The following is a 25860-nucleotide window of genomic DNA, read 5'->3' as shown; positions in this document are numbered from 1 at the left end:
TCTGTAGCCAAGCTGATCTAGCCTCCAGTCAAGCCGTTTTTTGTTTTTCTTTGGTAATTTTTTTTTAGTATTTTTTTTCTTTTATGATTAAATTTAAGAAAAAATAAAAATTTAAAAAATATTTTTTTGAGGAAAAGTTGAAAGTATCAATTTTTCTTAAAAATAAAATTTTTAAAAATATTTTTTTGAGAAAAGTTGAAAGTATCAATTTTTCTTGACAACAAAATTTAAAATAAAAAATATTTTTTTTAGAAAAAGTTGAAAGTATTAATTTTCCTAAAAAAAAATTTTCAAAAGTATTTTGAGAAAAAGTTGAAAGTATCAATTTTTCTTGAAATTAAAATTTCAGAAAAAGGCTTTTTGAGAAAAAAATAGAATTATCAATTTTTTTGAAAAATAAAAATTATCAATAAAAACATTTTTAAGGAAAAGTTGAAAGTATCAATTTTTCTTGAAAATAAAATTTTTAAAATAAAAATCATCAAAAAAAAATATTTTTGAGGAAGAGTTGAAAGTATCAATTTTTCTCAAAATTAAAAATACAAAAAAAATATTTTAAGGAAAAGTTGAAAATATCAATTTTCTTGTGCAACAGCAATGAGTTTTTTTTTTTAAAAAAAAAGAAAAAATGATATATATCAAAAGTTGAATCATTATTCTTTTTTTTTTCTTTTTTTAAAATTTTTTTAATATTAAATAATTCGACAATGGAGTCTCTACAAGTGAAACAATAGTTTTCTTGTATATTTTTGAGGTGAGAGAATTTTTCTTAATTTTCTACCAAAAGTATTAGAGTTAATTAAGGATAGTTTTTAATAATTAATTACTTGGCAAAATTTTTAAGGTTTATTGGATAACATGAAATTAAACTGGTACCATCTTTCGATGGACGTTGTGAGGGTGCTATAACCTTTCTCACACGTAACTGTACTTCTGAACCATATTTTGGTTAATAGATCCGAACTTATTCTTTTAGGGACCTTTAGTTAAGCTTGGATGTTCTTTGAAAAGATAGATTCCTTAGGTGGCCTATCGTATCTAAACTGAAGAAAGATTAGTAGCGACTCCTTAAAGTCGATGTCAAGTGATAGATCTCCAGATGTAGACGTTATGACAATACAATAATAATAAAATATTATGCAATAATATAATATATAAACTATCATGTAATTAAATACAATCATGCAATTATGTAAAATATATTTAATAGATTATTTAAAACAGAGATAAAATAACCATGCAATTAACTATCATACAATTATACAAAATATAATGCAATTAAATAAATATAAAAATAATTATAAAAGAAACAAAAAAAAAATGAATATCAAATAACAAAAAAATGAAAGCAAAAAATAATAAAAAAAAGAAAAACCAACGCTGTGGGTTGGGTTGGAGTGCGGGTCAGCATGTGGGTCAACGGGTCACACACGAGTCGAGCATTTAAAAAAACGACGTTGTTTTGCCTTAATATAATAGGCACTTTTCAACCTTTTTCTTTGGAATCAACTTTTGCCTTCTTTCTCTAAAATTTATTTTCTCTCTCTTTTCTTTAAAGCCTCTACTGTGAAATTTAAGATATTCCTAAAAATCGACCAAGTACCTAGTTCTCAACACCTGAAAATTCAATCGGCCATAAGAAACTTTAAGTTTTTTCATAAACCTTTATGACTTAAAAACTGACCACCACATCACGAAACTCACATGAAAATTCAAACATTTAATCAAAAAATTCAACAGAACCCAAAAAACCCAAAAATTCCTTAAAAAAAATTCAAACATAAAAAAAATATTTTTTAGAAATTCAAAGGAATTTCAAAATCTAACCAAATCGACACCCAATTTCAAAAATCCCACAACAAAAAATTAAACCTAAGTACCACTAATTTAAACTAAATCCCATAAATTCCAATTTCCCAGAACCAAACTAAAACTTAGGGATTAGAACCTCTAAAAAACAAAATGAATTAAAACTCCTCGAATCAAAACTAATTTGAAAACCTAATATCCCCTAGCTAAACAAAGAAACCTAAAAGATTTTTAACAGTTCTTTTATTTTGTTTTTATGTTTGTTGTTGGTTTATAAAAAGGTTTAATCTCTTTCAATTTTGAAAAATTCAACTGATAAATTTCATTGATTTTTGAGATTTGATTTCTAAAAATTGATTTCTTATATCTTTCCTTTTTTGTACAGATTAAGATTCCCAAAATCATAAAACATAGCAATTTACTATTATTTCCAAACATGTTTTTCCTTTCCTTTTTTTTTATTTTTTTCTTTTTTACTTTTAACTTTTTTATATTAACTTTTAATTTTTTTAAAAAACTTTTTAAAATAATAACAAAAACTAACATTAAACAAAAAATCAAATTAAATCAAATAAAACATAAAATTGAAAATTTTTTTATTGGGCTCAAAGTTTCACAATTGGGCCTAACTTACGAATGAAAGCCTTTTTTATCTTAAAAAAATTCTAACAAAATAAGGTATCTACAATTATCCCTCTTGGCACAATTTTCATGAAATAGGAATTACGCAAAGATATAAATACCTATTACGTAAGGGCCTTAATTAATAAAAAAATCCTCTAAATAGAGGTATGCAACTTTCAAAAAAAAATTTTAAATAACTTCTCTAAATAAAGACTCATGAACAATTTTAAAAACTTTAAATAAGAGATGTCAACAAACATCAAAATTTTTAGCTTGAAATCCAAATATTTGCAATTTAAAAATTCAAGGGAAAACTATAAAAATTAGCAAGATTCCATAACAAAAATTGAAAAATTCCAAGACTCAAAAATTCATAATGATTCCAAAACTCACAAAAATTCAAGATTCATAAGAATTTTCAGGTTTACAAGAATTCAAAAGTTCATAAATGATTAAATATTCTCAGAGGTTCTAAATTCACAAAGATTTCAAATTCGTAAGATTTCAAGTTTCGCAGAGATTCCAAATTCGTAAAATTTCAGATTCGTAAGATTTCAAGTTTCACATAAGTTTTAGATTCATAAAGGTTCTAGATTCGCAAAAATAGAAGATTCGCAAGAATTTAGATTTGTATAATTTTTCAAATTCGAAAGAATGAAAGATTCGTAAAAATTAATACTCACAAAAATTTTAGGTTCGAAAGAGTTTTAGTTTCACAATAAATTCAAAGATTCACAAGACATTCAAGTTCGCAAGAAATTTAGGTTCACAAAAATTTCAGATTCATGAGTATGAAAAATTCACAAGTTTTTTAGATTATCAAGAACTCAAAGTTTTGCAAGAATTTTTAGATATCAAAGAATTTGAATATCATTATTGCCAAAATTCTTAGATTCAAAGATTCGCATTCAAAAGATTTTTATTAGTGGTTCACATCCAAATACAAAGTTTCATATTTTGAAAATTTTATGGATTCACATCAAAGGTTTCAAGGCTCCCATACAGAATTCAAAAACTCCTATTCAAAAAAAGTAGAGGTCTAAACCCAAAAGTTAAAGATTTTTATTCGAAAAACTTAGGGATTCACATTCAAAATTTTAAAAATTCACATTAAAAACTTTAATATTTCACAACTAAAATTTCAAATATTCTTATCCAAAAAATTTTAAGATTTCACATCCAAAAGTTAAAGATTTTCCTTAAAAAAACTTAGAGATTCACATCGAAAATTTTAAAAATTCACATTCAAAAACATTAATATTTCACAACCAAAATTTCAAAAATTCATATTAAAAAAACCTTTAAAGATTTACATCCAAAATTTCAAAAATTCTCATTTGAAAGGCTTCTTTAAACAAAGGCTCTATAACTTTAAAAGTTTGGAAATTTTGTCAAAAAAAAATCTCATCATGAAATATCTTCCTCATTTGACAATTCAAAAGTAAAATTTTTTTTTCAATTAAAGTCAAATTCTTATCTGTGACAAATGTCATGATAATAATGCAAATGCCTTCTAAATGATGCAAATGCCATAATCTAGATTCTCACTAAATGTTGCAAATGCAAATGTCATACTATTGTTCAAATGTTATTGACATGATGCAATTGAATGCCCCAACCATGATGCAAATGTAATTATCAAGGATTTAAATACAATATAAACATAATTATGTAATGCAAATGTCACTAAATTAATGTCTTGAAATTCTAATTGTGGTAACAAGATTCTTAAGACTCTATCATTCTTTCATAACTTCTCAGTACTAACAATCTCAAAATAAATTTTGTCAACTGATCCATGTTATTTCATCATCTGGTCACAACTATATTGACCAATCTATTATTTGTATTCATCACTAAGTCACATCATTTGCCATTTTCAAATCATTTTCTCAAGCTTCTTTCACTTTTATCATCTTGAATTTCTTTCAAAAAAATGAAAAACTCTTTTAAGGACATTGTCATTCACTTATTTATCATCATTCTAATTCGTGACAAACATTATACATTTTCTTAATTCATTCAGGGAATGTATAGTTGGTAAAGAACAATAAAAATGGGTATTCATTATCGAAAAGAAACATGGTTAAGAACAAATCAAAGATGAATAAAAGTAAAATACTGTGGCTATTTAAATGAGATATTAACATCCATAATAATAATTATTCAGACAATTTTAAACTCCAACTCATAATTCTTTATCAAAAATACATTTCATTGATATTTTTTACCTTTAAACATTATCCACATCCTTGGGATCCTCAAATGAAATTGTATTTTTAAGTTTTCATCTTTACTTAAACCGTCCTCTCAGGTTTTCAATTTAAGTTTTTTTTTTTCTTTTTTTCCTTTTTCCTTTTCTCTTTCTTTTTTTTTCACTTTTTTTTACACATATTTTCTCATATTTTCTTTTCATTTCTCTTTCCCTATGACCCATCAATAACACTTTGATCAAAATCTCAAACAATTCAATGACAAACTTACCTTAATTCAATTCATGATTATCTAATTTAAGTATTCTCATTCAATCAAAATAGACTTTTAAGGAATGTAAAGTAGACGAGGATGAGGGGTTATTAAAGAAATTGATAAAATAGGCTCAAACTATATTTGAAGAGTAATCAAACTAATGATCATTTTTTTCATGTAGAGATTGACACTTTTCTCCATCAATTTTTTTTTTTTTGCACTTTTCATCATTTTTTAAGAAAATTTGAGCACAAAAAGGCTTTGCCCCTAAAATCATTAAAGATCTTTACTTTCATAAGCTTTTTAAACTTTGTCCTAGTGTGGGGGTGATCCTTGGTTTGGGTTCTTTGAAAAAAAATCAATAAGCTCAAATGAGGTAGTAATGGATAATTTTACTCTTTTTGTGAAAGGTAGAAAAAAGATTACAATTTCTCATCTCAAACATGAATACTCTTAATGAAAAATATTTATTGACCAATAGCAAACTTATGAATGAATCATTACAAAAATCACATACTGTAGACATCAAATTTGTCCGGCCTTGATCAAATTTATTATTTTTATTAAATAATAAATAAGATAATAATATTATTATTAAATACAATAATAAAAATTAAACAAAAATACAAAATAGTAAAAAAATACAAAATACAAAAAAATATATAAATAAATAAAAAAAGAGGGGATGGCAGTGGTGCCTTCCCAGGCACCACTGCCACCATGCCCTACCCTCCACCCCTCTGATCACCATACCCTACCACTCATACCACTACCTTCGCCTAAGCTCCTACCACTGTCGAATCAGACAAAAATAATAAAAAAGGCATAGGGCTTATGCTTGCGCCCCTATGCCGTGCTCTGTGCCATTCCCTCAAGTACAAGGCACTGTCGAAGCTCTATAAATAGAGCTCCTGATCAAACCCAAAAAAAAAAATCCTGTAAAAGCTTTCTGCCAGAAAAATAACACCAAAAAAAATTCAAAACAATCCCATGGAACGAGAACCCACCGCCCAAAAAAAAAAAACACCTGCAAAAAAAATCAAGTCAGAATACAAAAAAAATAATAAAAAAAAAGAGAAAAAGTTTTAACCAAAACTTCAAAAGTAGATCTAGGCCGTTTGGGTCATTTTTTGATGAAAAAAAGGTTAGATCTGTGTTCAGGGGGTTAAGACGAGTTCGTAGGTATTTTTAAAAATTTTTTAACATTGGCGATAACGGTCGGAGCTCATCGCTGGCGAGGACCATGACGATCGTCACGACTGACGGTCATCAATCCCAATCGGGTAGAGAAAAGCTCTGAGTGTAGAGAGAGAGGGGGAGAAGAGAAAATGAGAGAAAAAAATTTTTTTTAGCTTTTATAGAAACTGTCAAAGCCAAAACGATACCGTTTCAATAAACGCTCAAAACGATGTTGTTTTAAGCACTAGATCAATGCGTCAAGCCATGATCAGACTTGGGGTCCACGCACTGGACCCATGATCGGCTTTTTCATCAGCCTCTGATCGGTCTGACTGAACCGAAATTGAATCGCTGAACCCGATCCGGACCAAAATTGAACCATTGAACGCGATCGAACCGTTGAATCATCGAACCGAACAGCGCGTTGACCAGACTGTTGATCGATCTGGTTCAAATAAAAAAAAATTTTGAATTTTTTTTATATTTTATATATTATTTTTTTTTATTTTAATTATTATTCTTAATATTTATGCATATTAAAATGTTTAAATTTAGTAAAGTAATTTTTTGTTGTTTTATAATAATAATTAATAATAAAATATATAATAAAAGTTTTTGATAATTATATTAATTTTAGAATAAATCTTATAAAATAATAAAAAAAAGAAAAAAAAAATTTTTATCTGATGATGAGATTCAGAGGTACTCCAAGTAATGATACCTACGAAATCTCTAGGTGAGAAGATTTTTTTAAATACTTTCAGTGTATTAGAGTATTTATAAAAAAAATTTCAATACAATAAAAAATTTTTTTTCTTATAAAATAATAAATAAAAATTAATTAATAATATAAAATAATAATATAAATAAGAAAAAAGAAAATTTTATCCAATGATGAGATTTTAAAAGTATTTCGAGTAGTGATGCTTTACGAAATCCCTAGGTGAAAAGATTTTTTTTAATATTACCAGTGTATTGGAATATTTATAGAAAATCTTCAATATAATAAAATTCATTTTTCTTCAAAATTTCAATTAAAAATAAAAAAAATCAAATAAAATTAATTAATAAAATTTGTGCATTAACATGATAACATTTTGCATTGCATACATGACATAATTTTTACGAAAAGTAAATTCGAACCTCTGAGGATGAGATTCTAAGATATTTCGAGAAGTGATGCCTAAAAAATCTCTAGGTGAGAAAAAGTTATTTTGATGTTAGCAACGCACTGGAACATTTTAAGAATTATTTCAATAAAAAGGTTTAAATTTATTTTTCTCGAATATTTTTTTTAAATTAAAAAAATTAAAAACAAATTTTAAATAAATGAATAAATCAAGAAAATTATTTTTCAAACACCAAAAATGGGACTGTATTTTATCAAAATCAAAGGATAACACGTAGTTAATTGATACCATTTTAAACGGGCGCTGTGGGAGTGCTAATCCTTTCCCACATGTAACCGACTCCCGAACCCAGACTGTTACGTAGACCCTAAAATTATCCTTTTAATAAATTTTAATTAATTTTGAGATTTCATTAAAAGGATATGTTTTGATAGGTGGCCAATCGCACCTAGCCAAAAAAGATTGGTGGTGACTCCATTTTTCATTTTTTTCGTTCTTTTATTTTCGTTTTCAAATTCATCAGGCGGCTCCAAAATCGTTACGACACATACTATATCACTTTTTTCTTTTAATGAGTAAAATTTTTTAACAAATTTATCTTATTTTATTCAGCAATCCCAACAATTTTAACTTATCAATCATATCAACATGAAAGATATTTTCAAAATTGAATCCTGAATTATTGTCATAACTGTTTGAATATTCATTATTTAAAATCTAGAATGGACATAAAAAGATAAAAGCATGTGATGGTGATTCACATAAAAAATGAGGTCTCATGAAAATGTATCATATCTGTCACTTTTATTAAAATAATGAAAAATAAAATAAAATTCAAGTACATAAAAGAAGTCTATTATTCCAAAAAAAATTAATATGATAAGTAATTTTAATCAGCATTTTCATATCCTTCCCAAAATTATGCCCTTGGGTGATCAGGCAAAAAACTTTTATATACATTCAACTCTCTTGATTCGTTGAAGCTCATCATGCCTGTTCGAATTAAACTTTACACCTTATGCTTGAAAGCGGGGAAACTTTTTATAGAGTGACCCACATTATCATTATGATAATCACATGTGGCATTAACATTGTATCATTTGAAATAAAGTGGCTTCAATGCTTCTAAAAGAATTGGAGACATCGAGTCGTTCTTGACTAATTCTGACAATAACTCAGTATAGGTTATGGGGATAGGATCAATGCAAGCTCTCTTTTGATTACCCATGGATCTCCTTAAATCACTTATTTGATTGTTAGGTCTTGAAATTGGTGTAGTGACAGAATTAGACCAATATGTAAGTGCTTGAAAGGTTGGTTGATGAGGGCTTCGGTAGATATTATTCATGGTTAGGTAATGAGGCTAATAAGGGAATTGTGCAATATTATTAATTGCAGAATAGTAAGCAGGTTGAACATAAGGTGGATATGAAGCATAACTTTTGAATTGTTGCCTTTCAAAACTCATCGTTTGGGCTTTAATTTCTTTCTTTTTAGGCATCCACCTTTCTTGACACCACTAGCTTTTCCTTTATCAAGCTTGCCATTCTTGATGGCATTTTCAATAATCTCCCGTGATATTATCATGTCAGCAAAGTTTTTAGTTGTGTTTCCCATCATTTTCTTATAATATGGTACCTTCAGAGTGTTTACGAACAAGACAGTTGTTTACTTCTTAGTCAGAAAAGGTTGAATTTGAGCAATTATATCTCTCTATCGTTGGATATATTCTTTGAAGGATTCTGTTATCTTTTTTTCCATGCTTTGTAAAAAAAAGAAATGATGAGCCAGGACAATGATATGGTGGTACTAATTAATAAATGCCCAAACGAGCTCATTCAAGAGTGGATACGGGTTCAATCTAGTTGAACATACCATCTTACAACTGAATCAATAAAAATGTCTTAAAATATTAATTATATATAAAATTAAAAAATTAAAATGATATAAAATAAATTTGTTTCACATTGATGTAATTAACACTATATATAATTCTTGCTTACCAAACAGATAAAAGGAAAAAATATTGATCCATTTTTAGTTGTTCGAGGCCTTTTAAAAAATTCATCTGTTTTAATAAAATTCTTAGTCACTATGTCGAATTGAGTAGTAATAATTAATCAATTCTTGTATTTTCCTTTAGATATATGCTCCTCCATATTATTCAACAAATTATTTTGTTTATATTTGAATTAATTATTGAACTTGAGACTTTGTCCTATCCTTCATATATTGAATGTTCGATAATCATATAAATTTTGTCGCAATACAATTTGATTTGTATTTCATGTTGTTTATTAATTAGTTTTTGCTCTGTATATATGTTGTTTATTTTGTTCAGCTTAGAGACCAATGATAAGTTAATTATAATAATACTTACTTTTACAATCTTTTAGCTAATTTTAATTTATTTTGTTTGTTTTTTTTTTTTTTTGGCATGATTAAATCCCTCTAGCCTTTTCAAAATTTCTGCCTTTTTAACTTCATTTTTTAATCTCAATTTCCTTAATTTATATATAATTTATAAATATACTAAAAACGGCTAGGTAAATAGAGAAAATGTCACATGCACAAGAAATAATAAATAGTAATATATATAAACCCGAAAATATATATCAATAATATGTGGCCATGCATGCATGTGTTATCATAAACACAATAGTTAGGTTAAAAGCTTTTCTTTAATTATGGTATTAGCAAAAAGATTACTAAGCAAAAAATTAACTTAATTTTTCTCTATAAAAACCCCATCTACCTTCTTTTATATCACATTCTCTCCCTCTCTCTTCATCATCTCTTTTTTTTTTTTATTCTCTCTCTCTCTCAATATTCTTGCTTCTTATAATTAGTTTCTCTCTTTTTCAAAAAAGAAAAGATGGATAAAAAACCATGCAAATCTCAAGATGTTGAAGTGAGAAAAGGACCATGGACCATGGAAGAAGATTTGATTCTCATCAACTATATTGCCAACCATGGTGAAGGTGTTTGGAATTCTCTTGCAAAAGCTGCAGGTAAATCATAAAATATATATATATATAATAGTAAGCAAAATATGGTGAAATGAAACTACTTTTAATTTAAGCTTTCAAAAAACTTTGATAAAGGAACAACATTTTGATCATATAGGAACTTATTTTCATTGAAAAGGGAATGATAAAAAAATTTTCAAGCTTCGTTTCATTGAAATATATAATACCAATTCCTTTTGATATATAGTAAACCTAAGGATAAAACTAAAATGTCTTATTGGTAACACTTGTTAGGGCTGAAACGTACCGGAAAAAGCTGCCGGCTCCGGTGGCTAAACTACCTTCGACCGGATGTCCGGAGAGGCAATATCACTTTCGAGGAAGAACTCTTGATCATGGAACTGCATGCTAAGTGGGGAAACAGGTTAGTATTTTCTATTATGATAACTATTGCATACATATATATAATTGTTCCAAAGAAAAAAACTATGATATGTATAAAACTATATCCACATTACTCATATAAAACAAATAAATTAATCAATTTACCCCTTCATATTCTTCTAACAAAATAAAAAGAAGATACTCTTCCCTCTTCATTGGTGTCATGACTTCATAGCTTTGATTAAGAGAAAAAGTGCACTTCTCCGGAGCCTATATACTTGTACATCCAAATCCAATATTTGGCCACGTTTGCTCTTTTGTTGAAAATTTAGCAATGTGGGGTTTGAGTTATTCTAAGCCACCAAAATGATTTGCAAACACATGGGGTTTTTTTTTTTTCATAAAATTTTGTGGCCTCCAAAATTTCTTTTACAACTTCCCTTAGTTCTTGAATTTTTCATGGCTGCCAAAAATGCCTAATAATTTTATTTGTTTTCTTGAATTTTCTTGATATATTTATGAAGGTTTTAATCCCATCTGTGTGGAAATTGTACTTCGAGAATTTTGCTTTAAATGGTGGATTTGCTTCTTTTTCCTTCTTCCTACCTTTCTTGCTTAGATTTTACAAATATTGGACCTACCCCCCATAGATTTTACATGGCAGATCAACCAAATTCAGCTTATAAAGTTATCTTCTCCGATCTCTTCCTTTCAATTTTTTTTTTCTAATTAACAAGCCAATTAATTTCTTCAAGGAACATTTTTTTTCATTTTCTTCCCTTTCAAAATATATTCTTCCTCTCAATTTTTTATCAATCTTCCTTTGAATACACCACACCGCGAGTATAAATTTTGTTTTTATTTTCTTTTGTTATAATAAAGCTATTATAAATTCGAAATTTAATTCAGTTAATTCATGCAGATATTTTTAAGATGTGATATTCAACAAATTTGTGATTCAAATTTTAGCACTTATAGCTTCTTTTGTAAAAAAAAAAAAAAAAAAAAAAGCTATTATACTAATATTAAAAAACACAAAAATAAAGAATTTTGTGAAATATTTGTAATGATATATATAATCAGTAGTATGCCGAATAAATATAAAAGTTATACAGCTAGCAAAACATATTGGTAATGAAAGTTTTCTATTTTAAGCTGAACCCTTTCCAATTGGATACATGTTAAGATATCTTTTAGGAAGAAAAAGAAGCATTCTTTTACCGGGTTGAAGTAGACATAAACCTTATTGTTTTGGATTGGTTTAAGACATGGTCGGCCCCCTTTAATATATATATAAAATTCTTCCAGAGAGGATAGGGATAGTGGTTTTCACTGGAAAACAAATTAGCATGTGATCCAAAAGAAGAAATGTTCAATGTCTGCAGTTATTTATTTAATACTAATCCTAGCAACCAAAAGGTGGCATTTAGACTTAGTGGTTTAAATTTTCTTTCTTTTTTTTTAATATACTTGAAGTTTTTATACTGAAATTATTAGTTCAATTATTCTACTGAAAAATCGCGTAACTGTTGTTGTAAATTTTCATAAGCCCGAAGAAAATATTGGAAAAAATTTTAATTGTACAGTTGTTGGACAAATTTCAGGTCAAAGGGTCCAATACTGTCTTGATATAGTGATATCGTTGTCAAATTGTAGACTATTTCTTGAGAAAATGAAAGAACAAAAAGTTTATTTAGATTGAACAATTAAGCTAGCTGGAACTGTTGTAAATCCATTTGAGAGGACATATTTGAACTACAGCCGTAAATGCAAGTGGATTTTTATTTTGAGAACCTCTGGAAGACTGTAACTCCATGTATCTCCTTGACTTTGGACTCTGGTTTTTAATTTTCACCATAAAAAATGGGTTATTTTTATTTTGCAACATTAGATTATAACTTTCTGCAGACATAAAATCAGTAAAAAATTATTTGATGTTAGTATCTTGATTAATTATTGAAGAATTGCTTACATAAATATGCACAGGTGGTCTAAAATAGCAAAGCATCTGCCTGGAAGGACAGATAATGAAATAAAAAACTATTGGAGGACTAGAATCCAGAAACACATTAATAAGCAAGCAGAAATTTGCTCTTCTCAGAGTAATTCCGAGTTACTTGATCATCAAGCAAGCACAAGCCAATTGCCTAGCAATAGTACTGCAGATTTCATGGAAACGTACTCTCCATCATCATTTAACCATTGCAACAACATTGAAGCATTTCCAGGAGGACAACAGATGACAGTTGAATCATCAAATCAAGAAAGCTATTGGAGCATGGAGGATATCTGGTCCATGCAGTTGTTTAATGGTGACTAAATATATATTATATGAGGATTACATGATCTATTGCATATATAGGTCATCGATGTCGGTCCAAATTAATTGTGCTTAATTTGTATAATTAATGTTAGTTTTTGTCTATATTTGAGGTTGAGAATTGTACTCCGTATTTTCAATATGATAATTTGGATCAAGTATGGCTTGTAATAGGATCTTATAGTATTATATATCCACCTATATATATAAACATATATATATATATGAGAGTTTTCAATCACTTAATTTCTTAGCTTTTGTATAATCTCCCTCAAATGTAGATAAACCAGCAAAATCTTCATATGTGAACTAAAAATATAACAATGAATAGCCAAAATGGTATAGAAGTTGGAAGATGCATTATTTTTCATTAAGGTAATGAATTAAGCTTGTTATTGTGCATATATATATATATATATATATATATATATGATGTTTACACTCAAAATTAAAAAGGTTATGTTATGTTTGTTCAGTCTATTCCATTGATTTGATCTTACATTATCATCTTAAGATAATTTTTGTTACCTTATCTTATCATTAAGTAATATTTTAAACTTCAACGACAATTTTGGTTCAAAAAGTTCATCGAACTATTTAGAATGTCGGATTTCTTATGGTATAGGAGTTCCGATCCGCTTTCATCCCCTCTCCAACCCTTATCTAAGAAAAACTAATTTAAAGTTAAATGTGTTTTTAATTATATTAGTGAAGATTAGTTATATATATATATATAAGTAATTAATTAGTAGGATAATAATATTAGGTGGGATTTTCTCTAACCAAACAAAAAGACAAATATTTGATGCAAAACAAACATGGAAATGTCTTTACTTTATATAGTAATGTAATAATTAGTCACTCATCGTTTCTTTGAGGTTTATGTGAACTATAATTATTAAGAACTGAAATCCCTACACTTGTTCTTTCAAGAAAGTTCCTTGTATAACAAAGAGACAAGTTCAATTCTTTCTATAATTAAGTTTGGCCTACTAATGATATTATATATGAAAAACTTCTTTATATAGTAATAGTGATGATTAGATTACAATTATTTTTATCTTTCTTTCCAAGTAAAACTCTACCAAAATTACTTTAAATGGTTGCTTCGAGATAAAGATAGCCTAAGAAATTTAAAGGAAATGCATGTTCGATATGCCAATATATCTTCTATTGCATGCAAATTAATGAGAATGATGAATTTAAAACTTAATTCAATTAATTTATACAATAATTTTTTAAGAAATAATATCTAATATATTTGAGATTTAAATTTTAATACTTTTAATCATTTTTCCTATTCCACAAACTCTTTTATAAAAAAAAAAAAGTTCCATGACCTTGACGTTAGAGAGAGACATATCTACGAGTTACCTAACTAAAGCCATAGAAAATCGACACGTTCATTGGATCTCAAAAGCTATATACTCGTGGGAAAATAGCACTCTTCAGCTTTGCTTTGCATTTGTTTCCAATTTTGTGCATGGCCATGTAAACTAGAAGGCCGACGTGAGCCTAACTCTTGCAGTGGCCGCAAGGAAGCCTTCACATGCTCCTCATTAATATTTCTCATCCACTTGCTCAACATGTTACCACATGGTGACAGAATTTCCACACTTCATCGATCGAGAAAGAAAGCTTTTTTTATGAACTTATCCATCGCTTAGAGTAATAGCAATTATCGCATACCTACTAACTCATTAACTAGGGATCCATTCAATTTTAGAGTCTGATTAAAAGACTTTCATCATATCTGAAAGTGCGTTTTATGATCCAAATAGAACTTAGATACATAATAAACTCCTTCAATTTATAGTTAAAGAAAGTATATAATGCAATAGTTTCAAACTTGGCAAATTAAAATTTTATATCATTTATATATCTCGCCTATAACATGCACGAAGTTAGGTCATTTGAATGACAAATAGGATCGATGACAAATTGCAATATACCAACCTTCAACCCTTTAGCACCCAACCTTTTATCCAAAATAAGGATTAAGAAGATAAATCCAAGACACCATTCCTTCGGATTTTGCAGTGTCTCATATGGGAAAAATCAAAGAGAACATGAGCTTTCAATTACTTGCCTTAACATAAGAAAAAGAGCTTGAATTTGAGCCATGCATTTTATTTATTCACATGTTTTATATGCAAAAATCATCAATAGAGCAAAAGGAAAACCTCCATGTGAAAGAAAAGGAAAAAATCACATGATTGGTCGGCCATGGGGCAAATGTTCTTGATCAAATAATTACTTTGGGAAAAAAAAGAAAAACAAGTGCTATCATGATGATCATTTATGTTCTTGATCGAGGCCAATTCAAATTCTAGTTCATCGAAAAGGACAACATCCATTCCTACATGAATCATCTAATCATTAAAATTTGCAAATACATTTGGCAATCTCACAATGTTAGCAAATAAAGTTTCAACAATATTTATTCTTGAGATTCAAACTTAAGACCTTTAAAATGAAATCCCAAAGTTCTAATCTTTGAGCTATATATCCCTTGAAAACGATTTTATTGAATACGTGAATATATTAACATCCAACAATTAATTTCGATGTGTCTAATAAAAATTTTATGTCAACTTCATATTAGGGTTTGAATTTTGGATATTGATAACGTAATTGTCATAGACTTCATCTATGGCATTTTTGTGAATGAGCAAGCTACCGGCGCCGACAACTAATTTGAATGGAAAAATCATTGAAGCAAACATCAAATGGCATGTGACAAGATGACTACAATATTTGTATATATGCAAATGAGAGTTTTTTTTTTTTTTTTTTTTTTTTTTTTTTTTTTTTTTTTATAGCAAGAAAGGGCATTCAAACGCATAGCTGGAATGTGTTAAAGGACTTCCAAATTTGTTACTTTCCATCCTCTCTCTATTCACTATATTTTGCATGTGCCTTTGTATAAACTTTGAAAATGTTAGAGTATTCTTTTGTAGTTTAAAGATTTCTTGGTTGTCATGCCTCTTTCTAGCTTTCCTAGTCAACAATTGTTTGGACAGTTGGCAGAGTGTTAGATTCTTACTTTCGGTGATTAAGTTTAAATTCTAACAATTTCAAATATAAAAATAAAAATAAAAAGATTTTTAACAAGAAAAATAGAATAATTTAAATCCCTTTCAACTCCATATTATTAGTTTAACAAAACTTCATTTTGTGTAGAATTTTAATTAATATGTGGCAATTGAGAGAGAGATCAATTTAAATCGATCGATGTGTATAATCTTATAATTTGAACTAAAATTCAACTACGAAATTGGACTTATTTAATAAATTAAATAAATAAAATGAATCAAATATAAGCTTTTATAGAAACTTAGCATTCTTAACCCATGTCTACTACATTTTGTGTTGATATTTCTTTTTTATTATTATTATTTTTTAAAAATATATGGGTCAGCCTTCCTGTTGGGCTAAAATTGGGCCTGGGTCCAAGAAACTAAACCCCAACCAGGACTCTGGCCCTTCACTAAGTGTTTGGAGGCTAAACCCTTTTCAATATTAGGCTTATTTTAGGTTAACAAGGCCCATACTAAATTAACAAAGACTTGAAATTTGGGCTTGATCCAACTGGGCCTAGTCGTCTTCATGCACTTTTTTTCTCAAGTTATTATATCTTAGATTCCATGAATTTTTAATACCCTTATAAAAAGGAATCAAAACCCCTTTTTTTGTTTAAATAAAAATATAAAATGGTTGGCATAGTTACCTTAAAGTTAAATTTATTAATTTTTAAAATTTTTGTTATGTATGTATAAAATACTATACTAAAGAATTATAAATATAATAATAATGCCATTTTGTAGCTCAATTACATTTTTTTTCCTTAAATGGTAGTTATATGGATGTGTAACATATGATTTTAATTAAATGTTGTTTATGAAATGAGAATTAATTAGATATCCTTATATAATTTAGTTTCATTTAGCATTGCTATTTAAAATAATTTTTGCGTTTAAAAGTTATTTTTAACTTAAACATAATGCTAAACAACAACAAAAAATAACTTTTAATTAAAAAAACTTAATTTTTTATTTTTTTCATGAAAAATATAACAAATTATCCCTACATTTTTATTTTTCAAGAAATTATACAAACTAGAAGAAGATAAATTATAAAATCCCTCTTGTGGTAGAGATCCGAAGAGCCTCATCCACATTCCATAATTTGGCTTCTTCCTCTAACATAATCAAAAAATAAAAAATCTCATTCATTCATTTTATTTATTTATTTCTCAGCTTGATGTTTATATCATCAGTTTCATCTCACAATTTCCGATGTAACACAATCACCACCTGGCAGCGTTTTTTCCACGTGGTAATATCCAATTGGCAAGATCCACCTCTTGTTGGTCCTACACAACCTTTAGACACAAGCATCAAATTCCACGTGGTGTTAAGTCAACATGGGTCCCACAATTCCACCTCAACCAACGGCCCTGATCCTATTAGGTAATGACAACTTTCATTCCTTGTATTACAAGAGTCAATTAAGGACAAAACCGTAAAAACTTGTTATTTCTTCAATTATTAATGGAGTTTTCTGTGAAAAATGCCAACAGCTTCTAAATTGAAATTTCTTAATAGAGCAAAAAAAGTTTTTTTTTTTTTTTTTTAAGAAAAAAGAGATGGGAAGAGCATTTGTATATGTAATCCTTGGAGGAGGTGTAGCAGCTGGATATGCAGCAGTTGAATTTGCAAAAAGAGGGGTTTCTCATGGTGAACTCTGCATTATTTCTGAAGAACCGGTGAGTCATTGAAAAATTCATTTTTTTATTTAATTTTTTCTTTCAAGTTTATTGCTTTCAGCTTTATTTTCTTCATATCTGTGATGGGTATTCACTCTTTGTTGAATTGGGTGATTCTTTTTCTATGTTATTTTTGCTTGGTCTACAACATTCAGTCTTTTTTTGTTTGCTTTTGAATTATGATACAATTTTATGTACTAAAAGACTTCTTTTTGCTGATTTGGGTATTTTTATTTTTTTACTTACTGCTTGGTTTGATTGTTTGTTTCTATGTTATTTTCTTGCAGACACTTATTCTTTTTGTATTGCTTGATTTTTATGATTTGGTCAAAAGCTTAGAAACGGTTTTGTTTGAATATTTGATTTGTGTCAAAGCTGAATGGAATTGATTTTGGAGAATAGGATGTGAAAATTGAATTATGAAGCAGATAATATTACTGAAAGAAGTTTGGATTTTGCATGGGATTGATGTATTGGAACGTGATTGGAATTTCAACAATCAATTATGTAGTTAAGAGTTGCTTATGCTTCCAATTCTTTGTGGTCCATACCATATTTATGAACTTAATTTATCTGTAACTTAGAAAATCTTAAGGGTCTCGCTTTCCATGGACGTGAAGCGATTTTTGTCTACAAGAACTGGGATTGTGCTAAAACTAAACTGGCATAATCTAATATAATATGCTTTACAATAGCCTAGACATTAGGGTCAGTTACCGGTTGGAATCTTACAAGTATTGACCCTTTGTGCACAGTATGCAATACAATTTCTTTGTACATATCTTTCAATCATCTTTTCTTAATTCCTGTCTTATTACCGATTCCTAATTATCTTTCTGATTTGTGGTTATGTGATAAGATTTTAGTACTTGATATTTTTATTCCTTAATTTCTCAATTTTAATAGAGGACTATGGATTTTCTTTTCAGGTTGCCCCATATGAGAGGCCTGCTTTGAGCAAAGGCTTTTTACTTCCCGAATGTAAGAAGCATTTTAATCTGTATACTCCATATATGTTGTTTCTTACTTTCTTTTGGGTTTCAATTTTATTTTTTGCACAACATTTCTACTTGGAAAAGATTGTAGAAACAAAGAGAAGTAGAGAAGTGGATGAATTTAATGTAATATTTGGTAACTACTGTTAACTTTAAACTAATATCTTGTCTATACACTAGAGGTTTTATATTTCTGTATGTCATGCTTATCAATTTGCAGTCTCTGTAATTATATTTTTTTTTCTAATGATAGTGATAAAATACCTAGTGAAACGGTTGATTTAACCTACAATCTGTGGCTTTTTGGTATAAGGAGAGATTTGAGAAAATACTTAGGGTGAAAGGCTGAAGGATTATCCTAAATATTGGTTCAGGGTAGGCATTGGTTTCTTGCCCTTCTATTTCCTAACTTTTACCTGAATTAATGGAATAATCCTAATCGTACTAGATAGACATGTTTTCCAATCTTTCTTTTATCCTGATTATCTCTGGTTTTTGTTGATAAATTTTGCATTAATATGCAGCTCCTGCACGCCTTCCATCATTTCATACTTGTGTTGGTGCTAATGAGGAAAGGTTAACTCCAAAATGGTACAAGGAACATGGTAAATACTCATAGCTTACTTCTTTTACTTACCCAGATTATAGAAAAAAAATACTTATTGAAAATATATGCTTTCAACTTGTGCTAGATGCTTCATTGCAAGATTGTTGGTCACTAACTTTCTGGTGTTTAAAAATTTATCTCAAATCATTGAAAATGTTGATGAACTATTAGTGGCCTTATTTCTTTCCATTCGTATATAAAGTCAAAGAAAGAGAAGTAAACCTTTAAATTCTAGAATTTTTCTTTTCTAAACACCTTATTATTCTTTTTCAGGGATTGAATTAGTCCTTGGAACTCGAGTTAAGTCTGCTGATGTGAGACGTAGAAAGCTATTAACAGCAACAGGGGAGACTATAAGTTACAAGTTCCTCATCATTGCCACAGGTGCTCGGGTATTGAAACTAATCTTCTAGTGCCTTCTCTTGATTTGGATAGTCACTTGATCTCTGTGTTACTTCTCTTGGCAAAATGTGAATAACTTCTCATAAAACCAGAAAACTATGTTTCTGGATACGATGATGGTTGTATTATACTCAACAGGAGGAGTTAACATAAAAATTGGAGCCTATCCTATTATTGTCACAGTTCTTTGATTTATAGATTGTTGATATTTCTCCTCATGCATTATATGTCTGCACTTCTGGCTTATATTTTTTTTTCTGTATCTGTTAAATCTAGGCTCTGAAGCTTGAAGAATTTGGAGTGAGTGGATCAGAAGCTGAAAATGTATGCTATTTACGAGATTTAGCAGACGCAAACAGCCTTGTCAATGTGATGCAATCTTGTTCTGGTGGAAATGCTGTAGTCATTGGTGGTGGGTACATTGGAATGGAGTGTGCTGCATCTTTGGTGATCAATAAAATAAATGTAACCATGGTTTTCCCTGAAGCACATTGCAGTGAGTGTTCATGGTGCTATTTTTTCATTTCTTTATCAAACCATACTGCTTTTGTTTTTTCTTTCTCCTTTTTAAGTGTCATGATGATAAAGAGCACTTCTATGTAAATGATGTTATATTCCCTCTGTTGCAGTGGCTCGTTTATTTTCACCGAAGATTGCAAGCTATTATGAGGATTATTATCAATCTAAAGGAGTTAAGTTCATTAAAGGAACTGTCTTGTCATCATTTGAATTTGATTCCAGTGGGAAGGTAAATTATATTAATATGCTGTTTTATAGTTGAATTTCTTTTGCCATATAATAGCATAATTTTGGACCGTGATTATTTACTAAAAGTTGCATTATGTTTTGGAGCATAACGTGATTTTAGTTGATTAGCTAATCGAGTTACTTTTCAGGTTACGGCTGTTAATCTTAGAGATGGAAGTCGGCTACCTGTAGACATGGTTGTGGTGGGCATAGGAATACGCCCAAACACAAGCCTGTTTGAAGGCCAACTGACACTGGAGAAAGGTGGGATCAAAGTGAATGGGAAGTTGCAAACAAGCAACAACTCAGTTTATGCAGTTGGAGATGTTGCAGCATTTCCGGTCAAACTATTTGGTGAAACCCGCAGACTTGAGCATGTTGATGCAGCCCGAAAATCTGCGAAACATGCTGTTGCTGCAATCTTGGAACCAGAGAAAACAGGCGAGTTTGACTACCTGCCGTTCTTCTATTCCAGAGTCTTTGCATTTTCTTGGCAGTTTTATGGAGACAATGCAGGAGAGGCAGTGCATTTTGGGGATTACTCAGGGAGTACCTTTGGGGCTTACTGGATAAGCAAGGGCCATCTTGTTGGCTCTTTCCTCGAGGGAGGAACCAAAGAAGAGTATGAAGCCATAACCAATGCCACCAGGCTTAAACCAGCGGTTGAGGATCTGGCTGAGCTGGGAAGGCAGGGTTTGAACTTTGCTTTGACAGTTAGTAAGAAACCACAGCCGACACCACCTATGGAAGTCAGCACTTCTAGCCTTATTCTGGAAAAACCCATCTTCCCCTGGTATGCAACTGCTGGTGTTGTTGTGGCTGCATCAATAGCTGCATTTGCGTATTGGTACGGAAGGAGACGCAGAAGGTGGTGAGAAATCAACTTTCCCGACATCAGACAGTTCTGATTTTCACCTGTAACATCACTGTTGTAGCACTGATAGAACAGAAGTCTGTCCAAATACTTGATATATGTCATTGATTTTTACTCAAATCCATGGATACCTCAAAATCATTACTCAATGCAAAATCTTATTCTTCATCAAAATTCTTGAACAATTACCATTCCTCATCCAATCAATGTCCATATTTCAGTAATAACAGAGCTGTACCAACAGCCCAGGAATTCTATTCACCAGGTGACAGTTTATAAAACACATGTATAAATATTTTCATACGGGAGAAAGCATCCAAACAGGGCGTTTGGTCTAGTGGTATGATTCTCGCTTTGGGTGCGAGAGGTCCCGAGTTCGATTCTCGGAACGCCCCGTTTTACCCCCTTTTCTAGTTTTATATTCTTCCATTTTACAAGGTCATTTTCGTCAAATTACATCCTCCAACCAATAACAGTTTGGACTGTATCCTTCGATTTCCCTTCTTTCCTCCCTTATCCTAATCCTCTCTTCACTCTTTCACTCCAAACAAAGGAAGAAAAGAAAGCAAAGGAAGAAGAAAAATGGCTTGTTCAAGTCTCTCAACACTTTCTCTCCGTTTCCTTTCTTATCCTCCACCCACATCCTCTTATACTACGCAGCCTCCCCTTTTCAAAACCCCTTCTCTCCAATTCCCTCTCCGTTCCACCGCTCCCTCGAACCTCACCCACCGTACCAACTTACTCCGTCCTCTCAATGCCACTGCAACACCTGAAAAGATCGAAAAACTCGGCGCTGAAATCTCCTCCCTAACTCTCGAAGAAGCCCGAAACCTAGTCGACTATCTCCAAGAGAAACTCGGAGTCTCTGCCGCTGCATTTGCCCCCGCCGCTGTCGCTGTTGCCGCTCCCGGTGGTGCCGATGCTGGAGCTGCCGTTGTCGAGGAGAAGACGGAGTTCGATGTGGTGATCGAGGAGGTTCCTAGCAATGCAAGGATTGGGGTGATTAAAACCGTTAGGGCTCTGACGAACTTGGGTTTGAAAGAAGCAAAAGATTTGATTGAAGGGTTGCCGAAGAAATTCAAAGAAAAAGCTTCAAAAGAGGAGGCTGATAAAGCGAAGAAACAACTTGAAGAGGCTGGAGCTAAAGTTTCTATTGCTTAGAATTACCTTTTCAAGGTTTTTTTTTTTTTTTTAGATTTTGTTTAAGTACCTTTTTTGTAAGATTAATTTTCAGTACAGTAGAAAAAGCTTAAATGTTGATTTTTGTATTTTGAAGTCTTTTTTTTGCCGATATAATTGATGCAATTTAAAATTTTTAGTTGCTTCTCTTCTATTTGTTGAAATGCTTGATTGAATATGAACTTGTTAATGAAAATAGGAGAATTTTGGGTATTTTTTCTTGTAGTTTCTTGCTGAATACTTTAGTTGTCTTTGTGTGAAACTGAATACCAAACATTGATTTGGTTTGCGTTTGGCAAAGATTGAGTTTTTTTTTTTTTTTGGTCTTAAGCATTGCATTTGAGATGACACGAACAATCGTTTCAGTTCTGGTTCTTTAATGCATGTCTTTGTTCTTCAACACGAGTGAGTTTGCATGTCTTAAGCATTGCATTTTGAGATGACAAGAACAACAGTTTCTTTTTTTGGCCATTAAGAACAACAGTTTCGGTTCTGGTTCTTCCATGAATGTGTCTTTGTTCTGCAACACAAGTGAGTTTGCATGTATCTACATATACATTGATTTGGATGTAAAACCATGTTATTTTAGCTGAATCGTGGTTTCCATTTTGAAGTTGTTAGGAATGATGCATGCTTTAATCCAAGTTACCAGTTGTTTAAACCATCCATTAGCAATTCCAGACTCGAATTTGATGTCGGATTTTCCATCCCTTGTAGATGATGATAACCTAATCTAGTTTTTGTGTTTCCGAGAGCTCCAGCATTCATTTGGATCCCCTCAGTCACCTTCACCATTGTATAGTTTCTGCTATGTTGTATCTCTTTCTGAATTTTAAGACCTTGGTTTAAAGCATTAGAACCAAAGATGCAACGCAATCATCATTTGGATGCACAGTGAGAGAGATTCTTACCCAAAATCAATCGAAAACTGGATCCATTTTGATTCAAATTTAGAAGATAAACGAAGAAATTTACATTAAATTTATAAGATATTATTTATTTTGATTCAAAAAATTTATGATTTTATTTTATAAAAGATATTTTATAAATTTGAGTTTAAATTTTAATTTATATATATTATAATAAATTTTTAAAATATATCGATATGATATTAAAATATTTGGATGTGAAATTATAATATTATAATAAGTCAGCTGTCGGGTGAGCGGGGAAACTGCGAATCTGCACTTTGGTTTGCATTGGACTGATCGTATCAGTTCTAAGGATTTCTTTTGCCGAAAAAAGTTAATCCATTTTCCAATTATTCAATGGTTTTGTAAGGCAAAAGACAACTTCCTGTTCCAATTTTCTAGCTCAATTTCAATAGTTGGACTCTCGAAACTTGATTTAACTCAATTTTTTTTTGTTTTGTATAAATAAAAAAGGACATGATATATGAGATGGAAAAAGAATAACAAAAAGTTAAAAAAAAAAAAAAAGCCCATTTCTAACTAAATAAATGATGCAGTAACTGAGACAGATGGTCCCAATTGGTGCGTGGATTTTAGGCTTCTTGGTTCCCCCATCAATCACTAACAAAGAAGAAAGTTGACTTCTTTTTTTTTGGGGGGGGGGGGGTGGGTGTGGGTTGGGATTGCAGCGAAATTTTCAAAGGGTCTCTCAAAATTTGTTGGACGGCATTTCCCATCATCCGCTTAATAGAGAGGGTCCATGCTAAATTTAGGATTTTCAGTTTCTAACTTTTTTTTTTATAATTTTTTAATTACGTCATGTAAATAAAACACTAATAATTTATGTATTTTTATTATATTTTATTCAAAAATTATATGATAAAATTTATGTTCATACGTAAAATAAATAAAAATTTTATTTTTTTATTAAATTTATATATGATTTTTGTTTAAATTTTAAGCTTTTTTATTTTTTGTATCTTTTTTTCGTATTATTTTTATATCATGTGATTTTATCATATTTTAAATTTTTAAATATTTATTTTCATAATACTAATAATAATACATAATATAATTGAAACCTTAACATACAACAAAGGGTAAATTTTTTTCTATCAAAATTCTAATTTGGATTGGATAAAAGAACCAAAATGTTTACATTTTTTTTTTTTACTATGAAATTAAAAATACAAGTAGAAATTAATTATAATAATAATCAAATATTATATTTGTATAAAAATTACGAAATTAAATCAAACAAATAAATCAACCAATAAACCATTATATAAATGAACAAATTCATATAAAACTAATTCAAATTCACATATAGTAAGATTTGAATTTAGAATCTCAAAATTTCAAAACCTCTTACTTATCACTAATTCAATACTTTAACTTTCTTAAAATTTTGTAAATATTATTATATGACACTATTTGGCTGACTTTTAGATAAGTTAACATATTATCAAAGTCAGTACTTGAAGGTTATAAATTCGAAGGAATTTACATGCATAATGTTTTTTTCAATCAAAGTAAGTATCAAGATAAGAAAATTTAATAATAGAAGAGGAATTAAAAAAGATTACTATATAATATTATTATCAAATCAATAGGATTTGAATTAAATTCAAATTCAAAATTTAAATATTTATATTGGTAATAACAATAATAAATTAAGTCTTATATCTCATAACTCTAGGTTTAGTTGTATAAAAGAAAAAAAATGAATTATATTGGATTGTAGTTTTGAATCTTTTTGTATCGTTCATTTCTATCAATAAAAATATTTTCATCTGCTGTCTTAATTCTCATATAATTTTTTATTATTTGCATTCACATCTTTCGTAATTTACTTGTAGAATTTTATGTCTCTCTCAAATCTAGAAGCTAATTTCTCTCAACTAATGTATAGATAAGCTTATGTTTTATATGTTCAAAACATCTCAAACAGTCTTTTTTTCATTTTTTTCTTCAATTCAGACTATCATAATTTTTTTCCAATGTCTTCATTTTTTATTTTGTGTATTGTAATCTTATTACTTATTCATCTAAGCATCTTTATCTTAATTATGCTAATTTTTTTCTCATTATTTTTTAATGGTCTAACACTTAATCTCACGTAACAATGCAAGTCTTATAGTTATTTTATATTTATATTGATATGTATATAAATAAATATTATTATAGTACTTGTACATCACATATACTTGAAAATAATTTTACAATTTAAAAGTTAGATAAAAATCACATTTAACATAAGAATTTAATTTTTATTTTTAAAAATTAAGATGTATAAGGCTTCTTAATTTCAAATTTAGAATAAATCACATGATTTAAAAAATATTTATATTAAATTTACAAATTGTCCATTAAAAAAATATTAACAACAAAATTTAAATCTAAACTTTATTACTTTAAAACTTTAATAATTAATCAAACCCGCAACTTAAAATTTTGATTAACATATAACATTTACCAGTTTGTTATTTTAAG

At 29.2% G+C, this 25860-nt stretch overlaps 3 protein-coding genes and 1 non-coding gene across 4 annotated transcripts; all 4 read left to right on the top strand.

The window, feature by feature from the left end:
* The first annotated feature begins 9984 nt into the window (after positions 1-9984).
* Positions 9985-13125, top strand: LOC111292788 (MYB-like transcription factor EOBII). The gene is made up of 3 exons (XM_022885362.2): positions 9985-10222; positions 10475-10604; positions 12551-13125. The coding sequence occupies exons 1-3, from the start codon at positions 10087-10089 to the stop codon at positions 12882-12884; spliced, it is 600 nt and encodes a 199-aa protein (XP_022741097.1). The 5' UTR covers positions 9985-10086; the 3' UTR covers positions 12885-13125.
* A 4316-nt stretch (positions 13126-17441) lies between these two features.
* MDAR4 (monodehydroascorbate reductase 4) lies at positions 17442-21397 on the top strand. Its single transcript, XM_022885502.2, has 7 exons — positions 17442-17652; positions 18582-18633; positions 19172-19252; positions 19528-19646; positions 19933-20152; positions 20286-20404; positions 20553-21397. Exons 1-7 carry the CDS (start codon positions 17533-17535, stop codon positions 21276-21278), a joined length of 1437 nt encoding a protein of 478 aa, XP_022741237.2. The 5' UTR covers positions 17442-17532; the 3' UTR covers positions 21279-21397.
* A 203-nt stretch (positions 21398-21600) lies between these two features.
* Positions 21601-21672, top strand: TRNAP-UGG (transfer RNA proline (anticodon UGG)). The gene has a single exon. It is a non-coding gene; the product is annotated as a tRNA-Pro (tRNA).
* Positions 21673-21786: 114 nt separating this feature from the next.
* LOC111292370 (large ribosomal subunit protein bL12c-like) lies at positions 21787-22595 on the top strand. Its single transcript, XM_022884722.2, has one exon. The coding sequence runs from the start codon at positions 21860-21862 to the stop codon at positions 22436-22438; it is 579 nt and encodes a 192-aa protein (XP_022740457.2). The 5' UTR covers positions 21787-21859; the 3' UTR covers positions 22439-22595.
* The last annotated feature ends 3265 nt before the right edge of the window (positions 22596-25860 follow it).

This window comes from Durio zibethinus, chromosome 10 (genome assembly GCF_047325235.1).
Source record: "Durio zibethinus cultivar Kanyao isolate XHJ-2024 chromosome 10, ASM4732523v1, whole genome shotgun sequence".
Lineage (NCBI taxonomy): Eukaryota > Viridiplantae > Streptophyta > Magnoliopsida > Malvales > Malvaceae > Durio > Durio zibethinus.
Note: the sequence above shows the minus strand (reverse complement) of the source record. Positions and strands in the feature narration are given on the sequence as shown.

Bases quoted from the DNA above. Each gene is read 5' to 3' on its own strand.
- LOC111292788 (XM_022885362.2), top strand. From the start codon at position 10,087: ATGGATAAAAAACCATGCAAATCTCAAGATGTTGAAGTGAGAAAAGGA. The intron at 10,223-10,474 runs GTAAATCATAAA...AACACTTGTTAG, and splicing joins TTCTCTTGCAAAAGCTGCAG to GGCTGAAACGTACCGGAAAA. The intron at 10,605-12,550 runs GTTAGTATTTTC...AAATATGCACAG, and splicing joins CATGCTAAGTGGGGAAACAG to GTGGTCTAAAATAGCAAAGC.
- MDAR4 (XM_022885502.2), top strand. From the start codon at position 17,533: ATGGGAAGAGCATTTGTATATGTAATCCTTGGAGGAGGTGTAGCAGCT. The intron at 17,653-18,581 runs GTGAGTCATTGA...TTTTCTTTTCAG, and splicing joins GCATTATTTCTGAAGAACCG to GTTGCCCCATATGAGAGGCC. The intron at 19,647-19,932 runs GTATTGAAACTA...TGTTAAATCTAG, and splicing joins TCATTGCCACAGGTGCTCGG to GCTCTGAAGCTTGAAGAATT.
- LOC111292370 (XM_022884722.2), top strand. From the start codon at position 21,860: ATGGCTTGTTCAAGTCTCTCAACACTTTCTCTCCGTTTCCTTTCTTAT.